At 46.6% G+C, this 20,650-nt stretch overlaps 1 protein-coding gene across 1 annotated transcript in view; it reads left to right on the top strand.

Moving 5' to 3' along the window:
* Positions 1-20,650, top strand: part of CYFIP2 (cytoplasmic FMR1 interacting protein 2) — a 131,019-nt gene that overhangs the window by 82,203 nt on the left and 28,166 nt on the right. The window contains exons 24-26 of the mRNA XM_027081428.1: positions 9,726-9,869; positions 11,402-11,492; positions 12,321-12,451. Of these exons, the coding sequence (XP_026937229.1) occupies positions 9,726-9,869; positions 11,402-11,492; positions 12,321-12,451 (366 nt within the window). The remainder of the gene's footprint in view (positions 1-9,725; positions 9,870-11,401; positions 11,493-12,320; positions 12,452-20,650) is intronic.

Genomic DNA, 20,650 nt, shown 5'->3' with positions numbered 1-20,650 from the left:
TTTCACCTAAAATTTCCCTCTGGAGCTCCTGTTTCTGCCCCAAGTGCTGTGAGCTCATTCATCCAGAACATTCTGGCCACTGTGTTTTTAGCCTCCAAGTGCTGTTGCCCGTAGCCAGAGGAGATTTGCATCATCACTCAGCGGCAGCTGATTTCTCCCCAAAGCCTCTGCTCATGTTTTGTCCGTTCGTTAGCTTTTTTCAAAGCCGAACTACCCAGAAAATTAGTTTCACAGGTCAAGATAATCAGCTCCGAATACCAGCATCACTGCTGCTGTTTGATACTGCTGGTTCTGTGACTGTTAATGATGGTAATAACCCGCAATAGCGAGCAGTTGCTATGTCACAGGTCACTAGAAGCTCAACATATAAGAGTAAATATCCTTTGTTCATCACACCCTCTGAACTAGATTCCCATTCTACAGATGAGCAATCTGAGAGGAGCAATCAGCTAACAGGTACAAGACCCAAAGCCACGTAACCGCTGGATTTACAAAGACAAGGCTGCCGGGTTTAGTCGTAGAAGGTTATTGCAAAATGAGGTGCTGGTACCAAGACTGAGTTGCCGTTTTTCCTGACACGTGAAATGAGCCCTCTTCAGATTGCCAGCCCTCTCGCTTTGCTAAAAGTGCGCCATCTTCAAGCTTTTTCGTTTCTTTTTAATTCTAAAAAGATATTGTGTTTGAGAGATATTGTTCTCCTCTACTGAATTTCCCCTGAGCTAAAATTCAGAGACAGCCATAGTCAACCTGTGTATGTTCACGGATAGATCTCACCCAGCTCAGTTCTCTGCCCCTCCTCTCTCACACGAAATGCAGAAGGTTTCATTTCAGATTGCAATGACAGAGTAAAAAACAGTCGATCAGATTTTAACCTGAATCGGACATTAAGCCACACAGATTGCGATTACGAGCTGCTTTCTCTCCTCCCTGCTTCCCTCCAACCACCTGTGTTCGTGCCCGTGCTCCTAGAGGAAGTGAGCTGCAGGAAGATGCCCAGCAGTGAATGATTTTTCAGGCCTTGTTTTTCTTCTCTATGGATGACAATGAACTAAAATGCTCAGGAAGGGGAGTTCCTTTCCGTTTGGCTAGAAATTTTCTCCCAGAAAAATGGGGGATGAAAGGGACAAGGCAGGTGTGCTCAGATCCCTCCAGCGAGAGTCTTTGCAAAAGACATTGAGTATCTGCGCTCCCTCCATGGGTCTCCTTCTCATACACACCCGTCCACCCCGCCACACCCCTATAAATAGGGACCACAATGAAAAGAGCTTAATTCATTACTTACGATACAGAGGCAATAGCCCTCATAAACCCTTCCATCAGGAGTGATCAGGAATGCTGTTTCTTGTCATGAATCTCTTCTGTTTGCCTCACATCTGTGCTGTCTGTCTTTGCAGACTGAGTTTTCTACAGCAGACATTTTGAAGAGCTTTCTGTCAAGATGCAGCATTCACAGCTTTTACGACTAAATGTCTCCCATTATTTATTTTTCTTCCACTGCTTCTGTTTTTAAATCCCCCCTATTTTTAGCTGTTCGTATTACCATTGCCTGGCCCTCCTCCAAGCAGTGTGAAAGGAAAAGCCATTTCCATTTCCAAGAAGAGCCATTTGTGTCCCTTACCTGATGCTCACAGTGGATCCGGTTAGAACGCAGCCCTCAGAGGCAGAGTGGACCAAAGCTGAAGGATGTTGCCTTCTCCCTCCTCTGCTCTGGGCTCTACTTGATGTCTCTCTCACCACTGTGTGAGTAATTCCACTGTCGCCCCCAACGCTCACATTATTCATTTCTTCAGATCAGTATCATTCACCATGGCAACCAGCAGGCATCTGTACGCACGATGTTTCAGGGACCAGTCTGGAAAGGCTTTTGCTCAGTGAGAGGAGCTCTCATTCCTTGGGCCAGAAAAAAGAGGCAAACAGTCCCCTGCACACTGATCCTCAGAGTGGTACTAATTCTTCAAAGTCTCCTAAATTGTGTCTCTAATAAGCTAGTTATCATTTTTTTCCCCATCTAGACCTTCTTTGGACAATGGTTGCAAATGCAAAGCTGCCGTTCTTGTTTTCCCACAAGTAAAACAGTAATTACATCCTCATCCCCTCCCATCCCACTGCCACCGCACCTCCTTACCCATCTCTACACCCTCTTCTTTCTTTATTCTTGCCTCCTGTGGCATTACCTAGTTGTATGCCACTGGTCAAGACACTTCTATTCTCTGGGCCTCAGTTCCATCATCTGTAAAGCTGATCGCTTGGGCTAGATCAGGATGTCAGGTAGAAAACATGAGTGCTACCCCCCTGGCCAGGCCTGAACCCATGTGAGGCTTGCTGAACCGCCAGGACACTCGTACTGAGTTGGTCTGAGCATTCCCCACCCCTACCCCTCACCAAATTCAGGTCCACCCAGAACCTCAGAATGTGACCTTAGTTGGAGGTAGGGAGTTTGTGAATTTAATTAGGTAAGGATCTGGAAATGTTATCATCCTGGATTTAGGGGGAGCCCTAAATCCAATGACTGGTGTCTTTATAAGAGAAAGGAGAGGGAGGTTCATACACAGAGAGATGCAAAGGGTAGAAGCCATGTGAAGACAGAAGCAGAGATTGGAGTGATGCTGCCATAAGCCAAGGACTGCCAGAGACCTGCAGGAGCTGGAAGATGCAAGGAAGGATTCTCTCCTAGAGCCTTTGGAGGGAGCGTGGCCCTTCCAGCACCTTGATTTCAGGCCTCCAGAACTGTGAGAGGTTCGAATGTTTGAAGCCACCATGTTTGTGGTAATTTGTTACAGCAGCCCTAGCTCCGATGGATTTAGACCTGAATCATATAACACAAATTAGGCATTTTTAAAAGTCATCTTTTTTCTTCTTGGTTCTTGGCCAAAGTATCCAAGTGGACCCAGGAAGGTCTCCTTTTGATTCACATCAGTGATAATCAAAAAGTTATAAAGAGTTGCCCGGTGAGTCACAGACCCTCCCTGGGCCAAGGGTCTCTGTGAGGGCGTGGGGTCTCGGAATGCCCAGTGTCCCTCAATTAGACACTTGCTCTGTGCTTCCCTCCCGTGGCATTCAGTTTTCCCAGAGGTCTGTCTAGAATCTGCTGTAATGCATGCTAATGGCGACTCCCTGCAGAGCATGAAAGCGTCCTCTCCACAGAAAGGCCAATGCAGTAGTTTGCAGATGCCTTTTGAAAAGGTTATTTTGAGGGGAATAAAAATACCAGCGCTAGGGGGCCTGTGGAGTGACGAGATGGAGTTCAAGCCTTTGCCACTGAAAACAAGAATTTATTTTTAATGCTCCTGGATGCCATTTTTCACCCTGAGCCTTTTATTTGAGAAGTTGAGACACTTGGAGGATGTAAGGCCTAGAAGTCCTCTTGGTTCGCAGATCCGGAGAGAAGGGATGTCTTTCCTCAGGCCGGGTGACTGATTAGTGGCAGAGCCAGGAGTGGAACCCGGGTCCCTGCCTCCAAGTCCAGGGCTTGTCCTGCTCCTTTGGGCCATCACCATTCCCCAGCAGCACCCAGAGAAGCCAGTGAGCCCTTGTGGATGAGACGGATCATCTGGGGACACTTGGCTCAGGAGATCGCACCCCAGCCAGGCTCAGTGTCTTCACCTTCAGGCAGGACCCTTCTGCAGCCACCTGAGTGGCAGCCTCTTCAGCTGTCAGGCCAGGTGGTCCCTGGTTGGTTTACACCAGTAGTAAATCATTGCCAGAGGAAACCAGCCAAGAGCGGGATCCCTGCTCCCTCCCTGAAGGTGGCAGTGAAGGGACAGTGAGAGAGCATACCTTGGTCCCAAAGCTGATTGGCACCCAGGGGCTGAAGTCCCCAGGCTAGGTTCAAATCCTGACTCTGTGGACACATTTTCTGACTTTCCTAGGCCTTGGTTAACTCTTCCGTAAAAGGCAAATATCAATACTACCCACCTGATAATGTTGTAGCAGTGAGACGAGCCCATCTCTGTAGTGCTGAGCTTAGGAATAGTAGCCATTATTATTAAGAAGAAAATGTCCGTGGGTCAGAGCCATTTCCTGAGTTGGTCATAGCTTCATCCAGAGGCTGTAATGGACAGGGTTTGCACTCTGCATGATGCTTCCTTCCTTTTCTCTCCCCTTAAAACAGCTTTATTTTTTTTTAATGTACACGCTCGTTGTGCATGAAGAGTATCAGAAAGTTCAAAGACAGCAGTCAAAATCCTGTGACTCAGAAGTAACCACTGAGAACATTTCAGTGCACGAGAAAATGTGTTTTCTCATTTTACCCATGGGGAGCTCTTTGAGGTAGGCCGTCTTACCACCATTGTACAAAGGGAGAAACTGAGGCTCAGAGGGATTAAGTAACTTGACCAGTATCACAAAGCTAGGCTGTGGCAGAGCAGGGCCCTACGCTGAGGTCTGTCGGTCCAGAGCCCAAGCTCCTAGCCAGCCTCCTTCATGCACTGCCGTGCTGCTGGGTCGACCTTCAGTCATAGGTGGGCAGCAGCAGCTCTTTGCCTTGTGGTTGACTTGTCAGAGAGCTAGAGGCAGGACTTCGCAATTTGGTGGGTTCCAGGGTGATAGGAACAGGCAAGGAATTAAAAGACCTTAGAGGAAACACCCAGCCACCCGAAGGTAGCCAGCAGAAGCAGTGAAAACATCAACTACCTTTGGAGAAATTCAGTCAGCAAGTGTTTCCTCTTCCGGAGTTTGGAGTCCAAGTACCCCTGCCTAAGAGCTCTGTCACTTAGGGTTAATATTAAATGTAAAAAGCCTTTAGCAACTGGTCTAGTAACTGAAATTAGTATATGAGTGGAAACTTTAAAAATATCTCTAAGTAATTAACTTGTAGAGAGTCTATCATAAAACAGCCTTGCAAGTGATATAGCTTGTGGCACAAATCATTCCTTAAATTTTACCAATAACTTCCCAGTAATGTTTTGGTCTTTAGAGATTGTGGGTTTGGTCTTTTGTTTAGTGTCATCATCGGTATCTAAACATTGCCCTAGTAGGAGCCTTGATTCGAACTCAGGGGTATTCATCATACACACCAGCACTTCCCTGGTGTCCAGTGGTTAAGACTCTGCACTTCCAATGCAAGGGGCATGGGTTCAATCCCTGGTCAGGGAACTAAGATCCCACACATCTCATGGTGCAGCCAGGAAAAAAACCCAACACACACACACACACACACACACACACACACACACACACACACACAGTTTCGCCTTTAAAAAAATGTGCATCGGTGTCACACATTAATAATATGCTCCAATTCCTGAATCAGGATGATTTCTTGAGATCTCATAAAGGTATCTATTTTGTGCAGGATCGATTTAACCAAGCTTGATTTTAAGTGAGACATCCTAAACAGGGTACATAATTAGTTTCGAAAGGCAGACATTGATTGTAGCCTGAGTCAGCTAGCAGGATTGGTTCAGTATAAGAGATTTGTAGCAAGTGTCCAATGTCTGAAGTCATGTCGCATTCCTGTTTTTCTTTGCCAAACCTCAGAAAATGCCCCGGCTCCCACATTCCCACATTTTCTCAATAGGGCCCAGCCTCCTATTGAGCCAGCAGGTCAGATGGGTACCCTGCGTGGGTGTGTGTGCATGTACTTTCCAGCATGTGTATGTGTTTCCTCCTGCATGGGTGTGGTGTGTTTTTGGTGGGGGGAGTTGGGAATAAGGGGAGCTTGCTCACTTAGAAGGAGGATTTGAATTCTGCTCATTTCATGCTGGTCCTTGGGCCATCCACTGAGGCCTGAATGGTCCAGACCAGAATCCAAGACTGATGGAGGAATGTCAACAAGAGGCCTCCTATGTGCATTGAGTGGGTCTGTAAGGGGGATTTTTTTTTAAGCCCTGTGTGTGATACAACAATTCCACAATTCTTCTTCTCTGCCTAGAACTGGGGAGAGCTGCTGAACAGTTTCCACCTACCCAAATATATTTTTATTTGTGCTTGCCAGGAAGTGCTAAGGGAGACTTATATTAGAAACTCCTTGGGTGGGAGTGGGGGTTAAGAAGACCGCTAAGAAAGATGAGCGCCCGGAGGACCACACTGGAGCTTGCACTTCAGAGGGGAGTTAATAACACATCTATTCCAACCCTCTGTTCCAGGCAGGTCTCCCTTCTAACACCCCTATGTCATGTGTCTCCGTCCTTACCCAGCAGAGTCTGTTGTTGGACAGCTCCTATTTTTATAAAGTTCTAAATATTGAGCAAAATCTGCATTTTTGGGTATGTTCCGTCAGCTGGTCTCAGCTCTGCCCTCTGTCACATCACTGTGTAGGATACGCCGTGTTGTATGAAATTGTACCCCACAGATGTACTGTCCACATTCAGGGGATCATGACTGTAGCCAAAGCTGCTGGGGGAAATTTGACCAGGAAGCTGTATTTTCATAGTCTTTACTTACCAAGTTACCAAAACGAAGGAATATGAAGGGCTGTTATTTCAGTGGGTGCTTCCGGCGTGCCAGGCACCATGCCAAGTGCTGTATGTATGTCATCTCATTTAAACCTCCAACAACCCTACAGGAGTTGGTATTATTATCTTTACTTAGGGAAGACCAAGGCTAAGAGAGTTTAAGTAATTTGCTCATCTAGCTAGTAAACTGATGGAACTGGAATTTGAAATCAGGTGTGCCCACCCCAGTAAATAACTCTGGACTCAGACAAAGCAAGAAAATAAGTCAGAGGATCACACAGGGGGAAAAAAGTAGCTGATTGCTTTTCGTCCCCTCCAGGGATATCCATTGAAAGCTCCCTGCTGCTCAAAAGTTCCTTTCACAGGATATTTGAAAGAAGACTGAACATGCCCAGAGCTTTACTGGGTTCAGAGGAGAGGCTGCAGCACCTGGTGTGGGTGGGGAGTGAGGAGGCAGCTCTCTTGGGGGAACGAGTCCATGAGGGGCCCCTTGGGCTGTGAGCACAGCCCAGTCATCCTTCTTAGATGCCTGCGCAGGCTTAAGCTGCAGCCCTCTTTTGGATGAAACTCAAATCATGTTTTTTTATCTTTGAAAGCAAATGTTGGGAAGTAAATTAGGCTATGATATAGCCCAGTGGGCTTTTTAATTTACTTTTGTTATTGATGTATAGTCGTAAGCAATAAAATGCACTGTCCTAGTTCAGGCTGCTATAACAAGAATACAGTAACTAGGTGGCTTAAACAGCAATGATCTCTCACAGTTCTAGAGGGTGGGAAGTCCAGGATCAAGGTGCCAGCAGATCCAGTGTCTGTTGAGAGCCTACTTCCTGGTTTGCAGACAGCCTTCTTCTCATCGTATCCCATGTGATGGAGAAAAGAGAGACATAGAGGTCTCTCATGTGTCTTCCTACAAGGGCACTAATCCCATTGATGAGTACTCCATCCTCATGACTTAATTACCTCCCAAAGTTCCCACCTCCTAATACCATCACAATAGCGGGTTAAGATTTCAACATAAGAATTTGGGAGGGACACAACCATTCAGTCAATAACATGCACAGATCTTAAGTGTACATATACTTTCATGAATTTTGAAAAATGTATACATGTGTGTAGTCAAGAACCCAGTCAACATGTAGGGCATTTCCATCATCTAGAAAGTTCTCTCATGCCCCTTTCTAGTCACTCTCCTTCCCCGACCAGAGGTAAGCCATGGTGTATCTGGTGTTTGTTTTATACCCACCTCATCCTTGGAGAGGAAACAGGAGACTACAGAGTGGGCCTTTGATTACAGGGCCAGAACTAAGATGCATTCACTTGGGAGGGTGAGCACCTTGTACCACGTGTGCCCTAACGCCACCTCACTCACCTCTCCCTGGTCCCAGCCCTGTTTGGCAGGGTGGCCTGTTACAGAGACAGTAAAATGGTTGGCTCCATACACAGAAAATTACATGGGCTGGCCCCATGGTTGACTAAATCAAACTCAACAATTCATATACTCCAGGATTTGCTGACCATCAACTCAGTGAACATCATGCTTGTAATCAGTTATATTTTCCCTCCTTACATAAACCACTGCTGCCCCATACCTTTTAGAAATCTTTAGTAACTACCTGCAAGGGATTCCTCCCCCAGGCTCAGGCAAAGTTTTGCTGTGACAGCACACCAGTGCTGAGTGCAGAAGGCTGCTTTCTCACATTCCAGGCCTCCCCATATATAGGCATTAGCTTACCAAGAGAACTGTTATTCAACCTGCTGGATGAGTGGGTGTCCTGATTCCTCACGAATTCTTGTTGTTAGTGGGCACTCTAATTGTGTTCCTCGTGTATCCTCATTATTCAAGGGTACTATAATTGTGATGCTTGTTTCGTAAAGTTTAGAATAATTCGTGTAGAGTAAAACGTACTTAATGCAAAACCTAGACTGAGCGTAATTAAATCTTCCCTTGATGGCTCCAGAGTTGAGAATCTTGCAGAACTCCAAAAGCATCATTACAGTTCCTATTTAATTCATGTAGGATTTCTAATTAGCCAGCTTATAGAGAATTTCAGCTAATAGAATATCAGATGTGGTCTTTCCATATTTGCATGTTCTGTGTACAAGATTTTTACAATTCCTGATAGGAAAACTATACTCAGAACTAAGGTTAGAAGTGAAGTTTTTTCTTAAAAAAAAAAAAAAAGGTTATGGTTTACGTAATAATTCAGCTTCCAAAGTTCACCATTGTAGGTAGAGGTTAAGAACATGGCCTTTGGAATCACAGCCACCTGGGTTCAGATCAGGGCTCCGTTACCTGTGAACTGTGTGATCTTGTGCAAGCTACTTACCACCCTGAGCCTCAGTTCCCTCATCTGTGAATTAGGGCCAAGAATTGTGTGGATCACGGATCACATACATTGGTTGTGTGGATTAAATGAAAATGCACTTGGAGGGCGTCACGAAGCCCGGCGTGAGGTGCTCCGTAAGTGGCAGCATTTCAAAACAAAGTCAGTGATAACCTTCGTGCATCACCAGCTAGGTGAGACCAATTCAGAGCCCTTTATTTTGGCCCTGTATTCTCAGACAGAAAGATCTTAAAGTGATTCCACTCATTCAGCGATGGTGTCTCATGGGGTCCAGAGGACAATGAAGGTGGCCCCCAACCAGCACCCAATCAGAGCAACTCTGCTTCTGTCTGTTTCATGTACTTGTTTCCGTGGCATCTTTTTTGTTTTAATTGCTAATCGAAAAGCTACAGAACCACTGTTGTAATCCAACCCCCTTATTTCACAGATGAAGAAACTGAGGCTCAAAAAGCCGACGTGATTTTCCCATGCACTCAGCAGGGGTCTCCTGCCTCCCAGGCCTCTTGGTCCCCAAGACGCCTCCCTGTGATAGGTGGAGGCGCCTCAGAGTAGAAAGAAGGCAATGTTGAAGCAGCTGTTGAGTTCTCACATGGTCTTTCCAGCCAGTTCCTAGTACTGAAAATGCCCCTAGAGAAAGGAAGTCATTTGTTTCACCCTCATCCCATAGCTCAATTGTGAAAGTCCTGGTTTGTGTGTGGACGGTTGTGGGTAGCATGAGTCCTATTAAAAACATATTTACCTGGAGGCCTTTTCTTCTCTTCTGTTAGGGAACTGCTGCCCCATCTGATGACCTTTGCTGGATCCTGTGGTCACTGACCACCATTTTCTATGAGCAGCTTGCAAAATGTATTCATAGGGGTCCCCAGTGAGAGAACAAGGATATCAAGTTTCTATCCTTTCTATGATTGAAACACCTCCTGCCAGGACTCACAGAATGTCCATTCAGTTCTCTGCCACTGACTTGGCCACATCCTCTGTTTTCCAGCCTCTCAACATTGCCTACAGCCACATCTACAGCTCCTATAGGAACTTTGTGGGACCCCCTCATTTCAAGACCATCTGCAGACTCCTGGGTTACCAGGGCATTGCTGTGGTCATGGAGGAACTGCTGAAGATTGTCAAGAGCTTGGTAAGGAAGGGGGTCTGGGACAGGCCATTAGGGTTGAGAGGAATGAGGCTTGCTTTCACTTTTTACCTGGTCTGGAAGATCAAGTCACAGGCTCTTCAGCTCTGTCTAGAGGAATCACCCAGGGAATCCTTTGCCCTTATCCCCTGATTCCTCTTACCTATCACTCTGTAACATTTCAGTGCATCTTCTGACCTGTGGCTTTGCCTCTCCTTTTCTGACGCTGAGCTCACTCCCAGTACTTACTAAGTGAACTCAGCAATCTTGATTTTGACTTGAAGGCCTACTAATGACTGCTCATACCCATCTCCTGTGTTGCATTATCTAATTTGAGCTTGACAAATCCATGACACATGTGCTGCCATTTTCCCTCCCATGCCCATGGCAGACATCTCTAATAAAGCACCAGGCTTCCCCCCCTTGGAATTTCTTGATGACTGGTGCTACCAATACTCCACTGGCCTCGAGGGAATTCCATAGACCTTTGCCACCATTCTATGTCCACCCCAAGTATGGCCATCTGAACCTTCATTTAATTCCCCAGGACACTGCTGCAGCAAGGCTGAAACATTTCAACAAATTTTCTTAAAATTTTGAGATGACAAAAGAGAAACAGATTAATGCATATCCATGTCAGGAATAGCAAACAGGATTCACCTCTTAACTCCAGTCCTCTGGTAGCAGCTGTGTATAACCAGGGGTTTTTCCAGGTTGTGAAGCTAAATTTAAGAAGGAAGATGTGGTAATTGATTAACGATGTCTGCCTGGGACACGGGAGGGATGAATGTGCCATGAATTTTCCATGCTTAAATTAGATATTGTCTCAGTCTTCATAGCTCCCTGGCCCCATTTCATTTTAGATCTTAGTTTGGATCTCATGTAAGTACTCCAACCCCAGAAGGGACCCCATGCCTAGAAATTGCCCTCCTTGAAGTCTATAAGCCCAAGGTAACACTGAGAGCATTCCCTTTTCTGTCTTACAAAGGCCCATGTTTCCTTACAAAGGGCAAGGAGGCTGCCCCCCACCTTTGGGAGAGAGCCTGCCTCTCCTCTCAGGGAGCAGTGCCCTGCTGTCTTAGGCAGCTCGGGCTGCTGTGACAAATATACCATTTGGCTTCATCCACAAATGTTTATTGTCCACAGTTCTGGAGGCTGGAAGTCCAAGATCACAGTGGCAACATGTGAGGACCCTCCTCTTACTTTACAGCCAGCTGCCTTCTCCTGTGTCCTCACATGGCAGAGCGAGAGAGATGTCTCTCTCTCCCCTCTCTTCTTATAAGGGCATTAATCCCATCATGGAGACTCCACCCTCATGACCTAATTACTTCCCAAAGGCCCCATCTCCAAATACCATCACACTGGGGATTAGGGTTTCAACATGAATTTGGGGGGAATACAAATATTCAGTCCATAACACTTACCCACGGGTCTCAACAGAACCTCCATATGCCCCAGTAGCCCAGCGTTCAGCCCCAAGATACACGTATGCAGCAGTGGTGGATTATTTCACTCATCTTGTCCTCTTCTTTTGTCAGCTCCAAGGGACCATTCTCCAATATGTGAAAACACTGATCGAGGTCATGCCCAAGATATGCCGCCTGCCCCGGCATGAGTACGGCTCCCCAGGTTGGTGACCAGGGGAACCAGGGGCCGGGTGCGGTGATAGGAGAATAGTCCAGACCCATCCCACTGTGGAAGGAGAGTCTGGCCTCTACCTTGAAGTATTTGCTTCTCTAACATGGCAGCAAGCTGTCAGAGCACTGGGTTTGCACCCTACCTCTGCCACTGAATCACCTTGGACCATTTTTAATCCCCCTGAGTAATAGTATCATCTTCCATCAGTGAAAGTAAGTGATGCCCACTGGGCCTGCTTCACAGCACTGCCCGGAAGCTGGAAGAGGTCCACAAATGAGAGAACAGTTAAATCATGAATAGCGAGGTATAGCTGTAAAGGCCTTCCTTAGCTCAGCACGTCTACATTCCTTCCTCCATATGTGTCTATTTGAAAGAGGCCGGTGCCCCAGGTGTGGCATAAAGTGACATTTCTAAGGTAAGTCAGGAAATAGGAGTTTTTGCCACTCCACCTCTGCGCAGAGAAATAAGTCTTTCCTTTCCTAATAGTGAAAGCACGTGGACTGAATTTAGGGCCTGAGGGGTGGGGAAAGGTGGAGACTATGAGTTTGGCCCCAGGGGTTTTTTCTGAATACCAAGATGTCTGGCCCTGGGTCAGTGTGAATCAGAGTAGGAAAGGGCTGGGGCCGAAAGCTCTAGTTTTCGTTCCTAGCTGCGCCACTTAGCTGTGTGAGTGTGGACGCGCCACTTACCCTCTCTGAGCCGCATTTGAAAATGGGGGTAACTGTGCCTAGTCCATGGTATTGTTATGAGTATTACGTGAGATCCTGTAGATAGTGATTAGCACGGACCTCCAGCCGACCATCCCCCTGCATCTCCCAGGGATCCTGGAGTTCTTCCACCACCAGCTGAAGGACATCATCGAGTACGCAGAGCTCAAAACCGACGTGTTCCAGAGTCTGAGGGAGGTGGGAAACGCCATCCTGTTCTGCCTGCTTATCGAGCAAGCTCTGGTGAGTCCTGAACCCCGAGGGACTGGCATGTCTTGAGGATGGAAGGGACCCCCCACCCCGCCGCCTCAACAGATGCCCGAGGCCCCTCTAGCGCACCCCGCCCAGGAGCCCTGCAGCTTAGTTCTGTGCTCTTCCAGGGCAGGCACACGCTCCTCTCCATTCCATTCAGACCACTCCGACCATTCGGACACTGAGGGGAAGCAGGCCCTGGAGTCAGATAGGCCTGGGTTCCATCCCAGACCCCCTCCGCTAGCGGCAGGGCCTCAGCAGTCCTTCGGAGCCTGGGTTTTCTATTCACTCCCTAGACACATGGTTAACTCCTGGCTGCCACAGTCTGGGCACTGCACTGGGGGATGCAGCGGTAGCTGGCCCCACCTCGTGTCCTGGATGGTGGAGGGCAGACCTGCACTGAACAAGTGTTTACACAGAAACAGTGTGTTTACTGTCACAGCAAGTGCTGCGAGGGATGAGTGCCAGGTCCGGTCTGCTGGGAACCTGAAACCTGGTGTGGTCTTGAGGGTGAGGGAGGACTTCTCCGAGGAGATGACTTGGAAAATGACCAGGAATTGGCCTGGTGGAGAACTAGAGACAGCTGTTTCAGGCTAAGGGAAGGGCATGTAGTGTTGTCTCCTTTTGTTGTGATGGAAGACAGTGATTCTACCCTGCAGCTCAGTTTAAGGCTGAAAGGAGATAAGGCATGTAAAGTGAGTACAGTAAGAACCACATAATTGGTCGGAGTTAGCGTAATGGGCAAAAGCACGAGTCCCTGTGCTTCCACCTCTCGGGACCACACGGAACCAGTGCACTCTCTTCCACCGGGCCAGCCCTCATGGCTTATTCACAGAGGCTGCGTTCTCCACACACTCCCAGCGCTCTCCGCTTTGCTCTGGTCCCATGAGGCGTCCACAGGTGGGCCCAGCCCTCCAGGCGCGGGGTGACTGGTACAGCCGGCGCAGTGGAAGGTAATGCAGAGGGGTGTTGCTTGATCCTCAGGACGCAGCAGGAGCATCTTTCAGCATCCATTCCTGCCTTCCTCTGTCTGCGCACACAGTCAGCAAAAGGGTATTGAGAGCCTGCTCGTTGCCAGGTGTAGTCCTAAGTGGTGCGTAAATGGCCATGAATGAGAGAGACAAATTATTACCATTTTTCTTCTGGAGAGGGTGGCGACTGAAGCAGTAAACAGCCAGAGATGTGAATGCAGATGGTACGTGCTGTGAAAGAATAAACAGAGAAACAGGACAGATAGTCACAGGTGCCAGGAAGGCTGTGTTGTTTTTGGAGAGGATGGAGCTTGAGGTCTTTCAGAAATGGAGAGAACCCTGGAGTGAGCTGGAGTGAAGAGGTAATGTCGCCCAGGTGGGGGCTGAGGTGAGAGAGGTGGATGGCCTCAGTCCTGGGCCGCGTGGGCCCCGCGGGAAACCTTAGGATGCTGTGAGATGGAGAGTGGGGGGGTCTGATTTACTTTCTTAAAGGCCCTTTGGCTGTTGGGAGAAGAAGCAGCTGGAAGGTGAGTGAAGGGCAGGAGAAGGAAGGAATTCGGAAGGAGGTGGAACAAAGGTAGAGAGAGGTGGGAAGGAAGCAGTAAGAGCAAGATCTTAGAATAAGAGTCCAAGAGGATTCCTGCCTCGAACCGAGTGAGCTCTGCAGCCAGGGATGTGGACCAGCTGCTCTCTCAGACCCTTCCCACCTGACGGTCTCTGAAACACAGCCTGATTTGCTTTTCTTCTGTGGGGAGTAATAGCCTCTCTGTGCCCCTTTAGATGGACTCTCGAAGCAGCTAAGTGTTCCTCTTCCCGCTAACTGGTTTTTAACATGGTTCAGTGGGCCTGGTTGCTATGGCAACGTAGCTGTCAGAAGTCACAGGGTTAAGATACATAGGCGAGGGCTTCCCTGGTGGTGCAGTGGTTGAGAGCCCGCCTGCCGATGCAGGGGACATGGGTTCGTGCCCCGGTCCAGGAAGATCCCACATGCCGCGGAGCGGCTGGGCCCGTGAGCCATGGCCGCTGAGCCTGCGCGTCCGGACCCTGAAAAAAAAAAGGATACATAGGCGAAAACGCTCAAGGCCACAGGAAGAGGAGCATCAAGAGACGTGGAGGTGGGGGAGGGCGGGTCCCTGAGGCCTCACTTCCTAGTGTTTCTCGTCAGCGCCGCCTTTCATGCGGAGCATCAGTTAGCTTCCCCTGTATAGACCCCAAGAGGCAGACTGTGGATGAGGCTACAAGGAAAGGAAAATTCTGTCTCAGGCATCCCTGCCTAGGTGGTCAGTTGCATATACCGCGGAGGACAACAGGACACTCACATCAAAGACCTTCAGAGCTGAGAGAAACTCCAACAGTATATGTGTCCCAACCCCCTCTATGCATAAGTGAGGAAGTGGAGAACCAGAGAGGGCGCAACTTGCCTGAGGTCACACAGCACATCAGCAGCAGAGGTGAAAGAACAAAAGCGAAGGTTTCTGGTACTGATCCCAGTCCTTGGGGGGATGGGGGTGGGGAGGGGACATAGAGAGAATCAGGGCTCCCCAAAGCTGTGCGCTCTGCTTTCTACTTAGACATCTGGGGAAATCCCCAAGCTAAGACAGTGCTTTCCAAGATTAGAATGAGGCAGGAGCTTTTTAATTTATGAAGCTGGAAGAGGAAGGGCAATTTAAACTGGAACATCTGTGCTCTGGAGGACTGTAACAGTCAATGAAAGTGGCTTTGCACATACAACATAGAAAATGGTGAAAGACATAATACTGAGTGGAAAAAAAGTGAGTTCCAACACAAGGCGTACATTATGATGTCATAAAGTAAAATAAACAAAATAAAGCTCACAAAATAACCCTGCATTGGAAAAAAAAATCTAGGAAAATCATCCCAAATAATTCAGTCATTTTTCTCTAGGTATCAGGGAGGGAGCTAGGATTAGAGGTCAACAGGAACTTTCGCCTTATCTGGAATGTCGAATTTTTTACAAGGGAAATAAATTCATGATTGATTATCATTGAACTAAAAATTAATTTAAAAAATATGAGTAGTATATCATAGTTTCAGAAAAACTGGAAGGACTCTGAAAAGTACAAAGTAAGAAGCCTTTTGCCCACTCGTGTTGTCTTTGTCTAATGTTTGCAGGGTTCTGTCCTGTTGTGAGTTCCATATCAGTATATATGCTACAAATACCTTCTCTTACTCTGTGGCTTGCCTTTTTTTTTTTTGACAGATTATTAATGTATCATTGATTTGTGGATGGAGAGAATATAAATTGAAAAGATTGATTGGACAAAGATATTTTCTTCTTTAAGTTCGGTGTTTATAAAAAATTCATGGTGCAATAGCAGTACAGAAAAACATGTATATCCCTATGGGATGGGTTGTTTGTTTGCTTGGTGTTTTTAAGGATGGTCTAACAAGCGTACAGTAATACAGTTGACCCTTGAACAACATGGGGGTTAGAGGTACCTACCCTCTGCATAGCTGAAAATCTGTGTGTAACTTTACAGTCGGCCCTCCATATCTGCCGTTCCATATCCATGGTTCCAATCTGCAGATTCAACCAGCCACGGGTCTTGTAGTACCGCAGTATTTACTATTGAAAAATATCCATGAATAAGTGGACCCACACAGTTCAAACCCATGTGTTCAAGGGTCACCTGCGTATGCAGTATTCCCACTACATAGACTAGTTGAATCATCCATCTTACTGTGGATGTATGTTTGGATTGTTTACAGCTTGATACCATTATGAATAAAGATACTACGAATGTTCTTATACATTTCTTTTGGTGGATGTATGCTCTCATTTTTATTGGGTCAATACCTAGTAGTGGAATGGTTGGATCAATGTGTAGACATATGTTTAGCTTCAGTGGATACTACCAAACAGCTATACGAGGTGGTTGTACCAGTATATACTCCCGTTCAGCAATGCATGAGAGTATTTTTTCTTCACACACTCCTGACCGGTTGGATTTGTCTGTCTTTTCAGTCATAGCCGTTCTGGTGGATATGTTGCAATATCTCACTCTGGTTTTGATTTCCCTGATGGCTAATAATGCTGAGCCTCTTTCCATGTGGCATTCCCCTTTGGACAGCCTCTCTTGTGAAATGTTGTTCAGTATTTTTGCCTATTTATTACTGAGTTATCTTTTCCTTATTGATTGGTAGACATGATTTATATATTATAGATACATGTATTACAAAAATATTTCTGTGGCATGTCTTCTGATGAGCAGAAGTTCTTCAGGTTTATTGTATTTACCTTTTCTTTTTCCTGTATGATTGATGCTCTTGTGACTTGTTCAAACAAGTGTCCCCTACTCTTAAGTCATGAAGATATGTTATCTTCTCAGAGTTTTAGAGTTCAGCCTTTCCAGGCGTAACAGACCTTTTAAGTCTATTATTCACCTGCAATTGATGTTTGTGTTGAGTGAGAGGTAGAAATTCAATTTCATTTCTTTCCAAGTTGTCTCCACACGTCTGATTGAAAAGCCCTCTTTCTCCCCACTGTGCACAGTGGTAGTGCTGTGTCTGTCATTTATCAAGTGTCCACAAAGGGCTGGTCATGGCAGGCTTTTAATAGATACTTGTTGAATCGAATCTGAAATGGACCATATTTGTTAGGTATCTATTTATAAGGCTGTTGTGTTTTTAAAGGAAATTCTGTTCCTAATGACTAGAATTTCCTCTAGTATCTTTTACCCTGAGAAATCATAAGGGAACTATTCCACAATCACCAGGTTTTTGTTCAAATTTTGTGTGGTTTTCGAGCCATCAGCCCATTGTTTGTTATGCCAGCTCACACCAGGAGAGGGCCCTATTCTTTCATGGGAGCGATGGAGGGCCTGAGTCCCTGTGGAGACAGCCCTTCAGTCTGCAGAGCCTCCCACACAGGGCTGGAGAGTGTTCCCTGCCTTTGGGCCTCTTGTTTATTTCTTTTCTCCTCCGTATAGCAGAGTGAGCCATGGTTATAGTGGTCGGTCATGAGAGAATTACTTATCTTTACAGGACGTGAGGACACTTCAGGCCCAAACTCACAGAACTGAATGCTGGTCAGATTTGGGAGAGCTATCAGAGGCCATCCAGGGCAGGTGTCTCTACATCACCACCGCTGACATTTGGGGCCAGATACTCCGTGGTGGGGGTGGGGGGTGTCGTGTGCGTGGCAAGGTGCTGAGCAGCATCTCTGGGCTCTGCCCCATAGATACCAGTAGTACCTCCCCAGTTATGATAGCCAAAAATGTCTCCAGATATTACCTAATAAAAACCTCCCCCGTTGAGTACCACTGATCTGGTGCAATCCCAGTTCCACATTTAGCAGATAGGAAACTGAGTCCCGCCGAGGGAGATAACCTTCTCAGAGCTACAGCTACTCAGCTAGTACAGGAGTTGAGACAAGAGCCCAAGATCCTCACGGTTCACGTACTCAGGGCCAGAGAGCTGCTCTCCTGAGCTTTGCAGATTGCTCTGTTGGCTTTTGTTTCTATTTTTGTTTTAGTTCCAGCTCCATGTCTGACCCCGCTATCTCCTGCTTCCACTTTATAGTCCCTTTTCTTTCATTTTGCTTTTCTTATTGCATCACTGGAATAAATTCTTCGCTAGAAGACAGAGAGGTGCAGAAAGAAGAAAACAAAAAGCACAGTGCCACACCAAGATAACCACTGTTCACATTCCAGTGTGTTTACGTTCCAACATATTAATTTTCCACGTATACATACGTGTGTATGTGTGTGTGTGTGTGTGTTATACTTTGTTTAGTTGGAAAAGTAACATTCACCAAGCTGAGAAGAATGATTTCCTCTGTGGGGTCTGAGGGAGACCGGGACAGACAGGGGTTAGGAATCTTCTACTTTTACTCCGCACTCTCAATTATTGTTTGAATTTAGTGCAGTAAGCCTTTATTGCTTTTTTTTTTTTTTTCCCTTAAGAGGAAATACTCCCACGCTGAACAAATGTTCACGCTCCCTGATGCATGGGAAGTTAAAGCAAAAGCCCACCCTCTACCACCCACCTCAGACTGTCACTCCATATTCCACCTATACTTGATCCAGGGTTATTTTGCTCCTCACCCTGAGAAAAGATGCCCCCAGTTACGCAGAACACGAATTCTGTCCCCACACCCAGGCACCATCAAGTGGCTCCCCTCCGCCTGACTGTATGAGTGGTTCCTCCAGCCCAAACCCAGAACACAGTGTTTTTCTCAACTGGAGACGAGCCAGGATTTGTGGGAAGGAGGCATCTTGACTCCCAGTAATACCTTTCCTTTCCGTGGCTTTACAGTTTTTAAATATATTTACATCCTTTCAGACCTGTCATAATCTGGGAAACACACCTGTTAGGTTCATCAGATTCCTGGCAAAAATGGTCCGTCAGTAAGAGTCTTTGGTTCTTCAGACATGACTGAGACCCCCCAACAGGCCAGGCAGGGTGTGGGACTCCGGGGCTCACCGATCACTGGACACCATCACTTCCTGGACGGCACTGTTCACCGTCTACACCCTCTGCCTTTCAATATGGAGGGCTAGCCCTCTGCGGGGTGGGCAGGATGATCTCAGGGCCTTTAACTATTGACTTACTAAAAAAACAGGAAATAAATTCAGCCCTCCTGTTTATTAACACAGCGCTCAACAGTGACAGCTGTCTAGAGTTGATCAAATAAATACGTGCTAGTTGAGGTGTTTGCTCAAATTTTACTAATGAAAGTGTGTGGTCAAATAAGTTTGGAGAGTGACCAGCCTATTTCAGAACAACTGAGTGAAAAGTGGCATCAAACAAGCACTGATCTGTGGAACACAGAGGAGGGGTGGGGGTAATAGGAAAGATTTCCCAGGTGAGGGTCCCTATTGCATCCTCAGCCCCAAATACAGAGCTCATTAATTATAGTCTCAATGAATGGGGGCAGGAACATGTCATCTCTGTCCTAGATGATGAGTAGAGACATGCCTGTTGGTCCTCTAAAATCTTCAAGATACCGCCATTCAATGGGCAACAGAGGCGGTCAGTCACCTTCGTCCAAAGCCACCTCTGTCCTTGGAATATGCTATGCTGATGTCATTAACCTTGCCGGTAGTTGCCACAAAATCAGGGCCTTGGTTACTCACTTCTGTATTGATGACTTTTCTATGACGAGACCCCAGTGGACAGAATGCCTAGAAGCTGAGGGTTCGGGGGTCGTTTGGTACAGTTTGCTCTACTAAGTGTTACAGATCTTCAAACACCCAGGAGGTAGTGTAATGGTCTCGTTAAAATCACTCAAACTCCTAAAATATCCTGATGTCTGAGCCCCATCCCACTCCAAGGAAAACAAAATTTTCGCCAGTGGGGCCCTGGCTGAAATGCCTAAAAGCTCCACACTTGACTGTAATGTGCAGCCAGGGTGGAGAACCCCTGTTCTAGAAGGCGTCTTCTTAACTAGTATTGCCAAAGCTTCGTCGTTGACGTGTTGTCGGCACAGTTCTTGCCATATCTGCAGACCACTGGTCCTATTTGTATTTAAAGTAACTTTTTACCTTAAACTTATTTTAAAAGGAAACTTCATATCACTTCCATTTAAAACACAATATTCTCTTGCTGTCATTAGAAAGCAACCAGAATAATAAATTCCATGAAAACAAAACACGATGATATAATTCCAGTTGCTGTGTGCCTAGGCCCTGAGCTTGAGGCCTGCACTCTCTCTCTGTCTATTAAAAACAGAGATCAGCAAATGTTACAGAAGTAGTAAGACATGCTGGTTCCAAGTGGAGACTTTCTCATTAAACTTGTGAGAAAGATTAATAGGAAACTGAAAAGGAAAAAATGTTCTCGCTGTGACTCACTATTATGAAATTCCATTGCACTGTACCCGCATTTCCCACCCTTTGGAAAATGCCCACCTTAGTTGACATAGGCATGCATTTGAGGGAAGGAAAAGCTACTTTCGAGGTCATTTCTTGGCTGTAGATCTTTCCTAGTTGACGAGACATGATTCTGATCCAGAATAATAATTCATTTTCCCCTTGACAATTCGGGGGGTGGAGGTGAGACATAGTAAGTAATGTATAGCGTTATTCAAGTGAGGCACAGATCGGTGGGGAAAGACACACACACACACACACACACACACACACACATCGGTGGGGAAAGACACACACACACACACACTCATACACACACACACACATCGGTGGGGAAAGACACACACACACACACACACACACACACACACACACACACACACACA

Source organism: Aethalodelphis obliquidens, unplaced genomic scaffold (genome assembly GCF_003676395.1).
Source record: "Aethalodelphis obliquidens isolate GAN/ISIS:26980383/991018 unplaced genomic scaffold, ASM367639v1 scaffold45, whole genome shotgun sequence".
NCBI classification, from domain to species: domain Eukaryota; kingdom Metazoa; phylum Chordata; class Mammalia; order Artiodactyla; family Delphinidae; genus Aethalodelphis; species Aethalodelphis obliquidens.
Note: the sequence above shows the minus strand (reverse complement) of the source record. Positions and strands in the feature narration are given on the sequence as shown.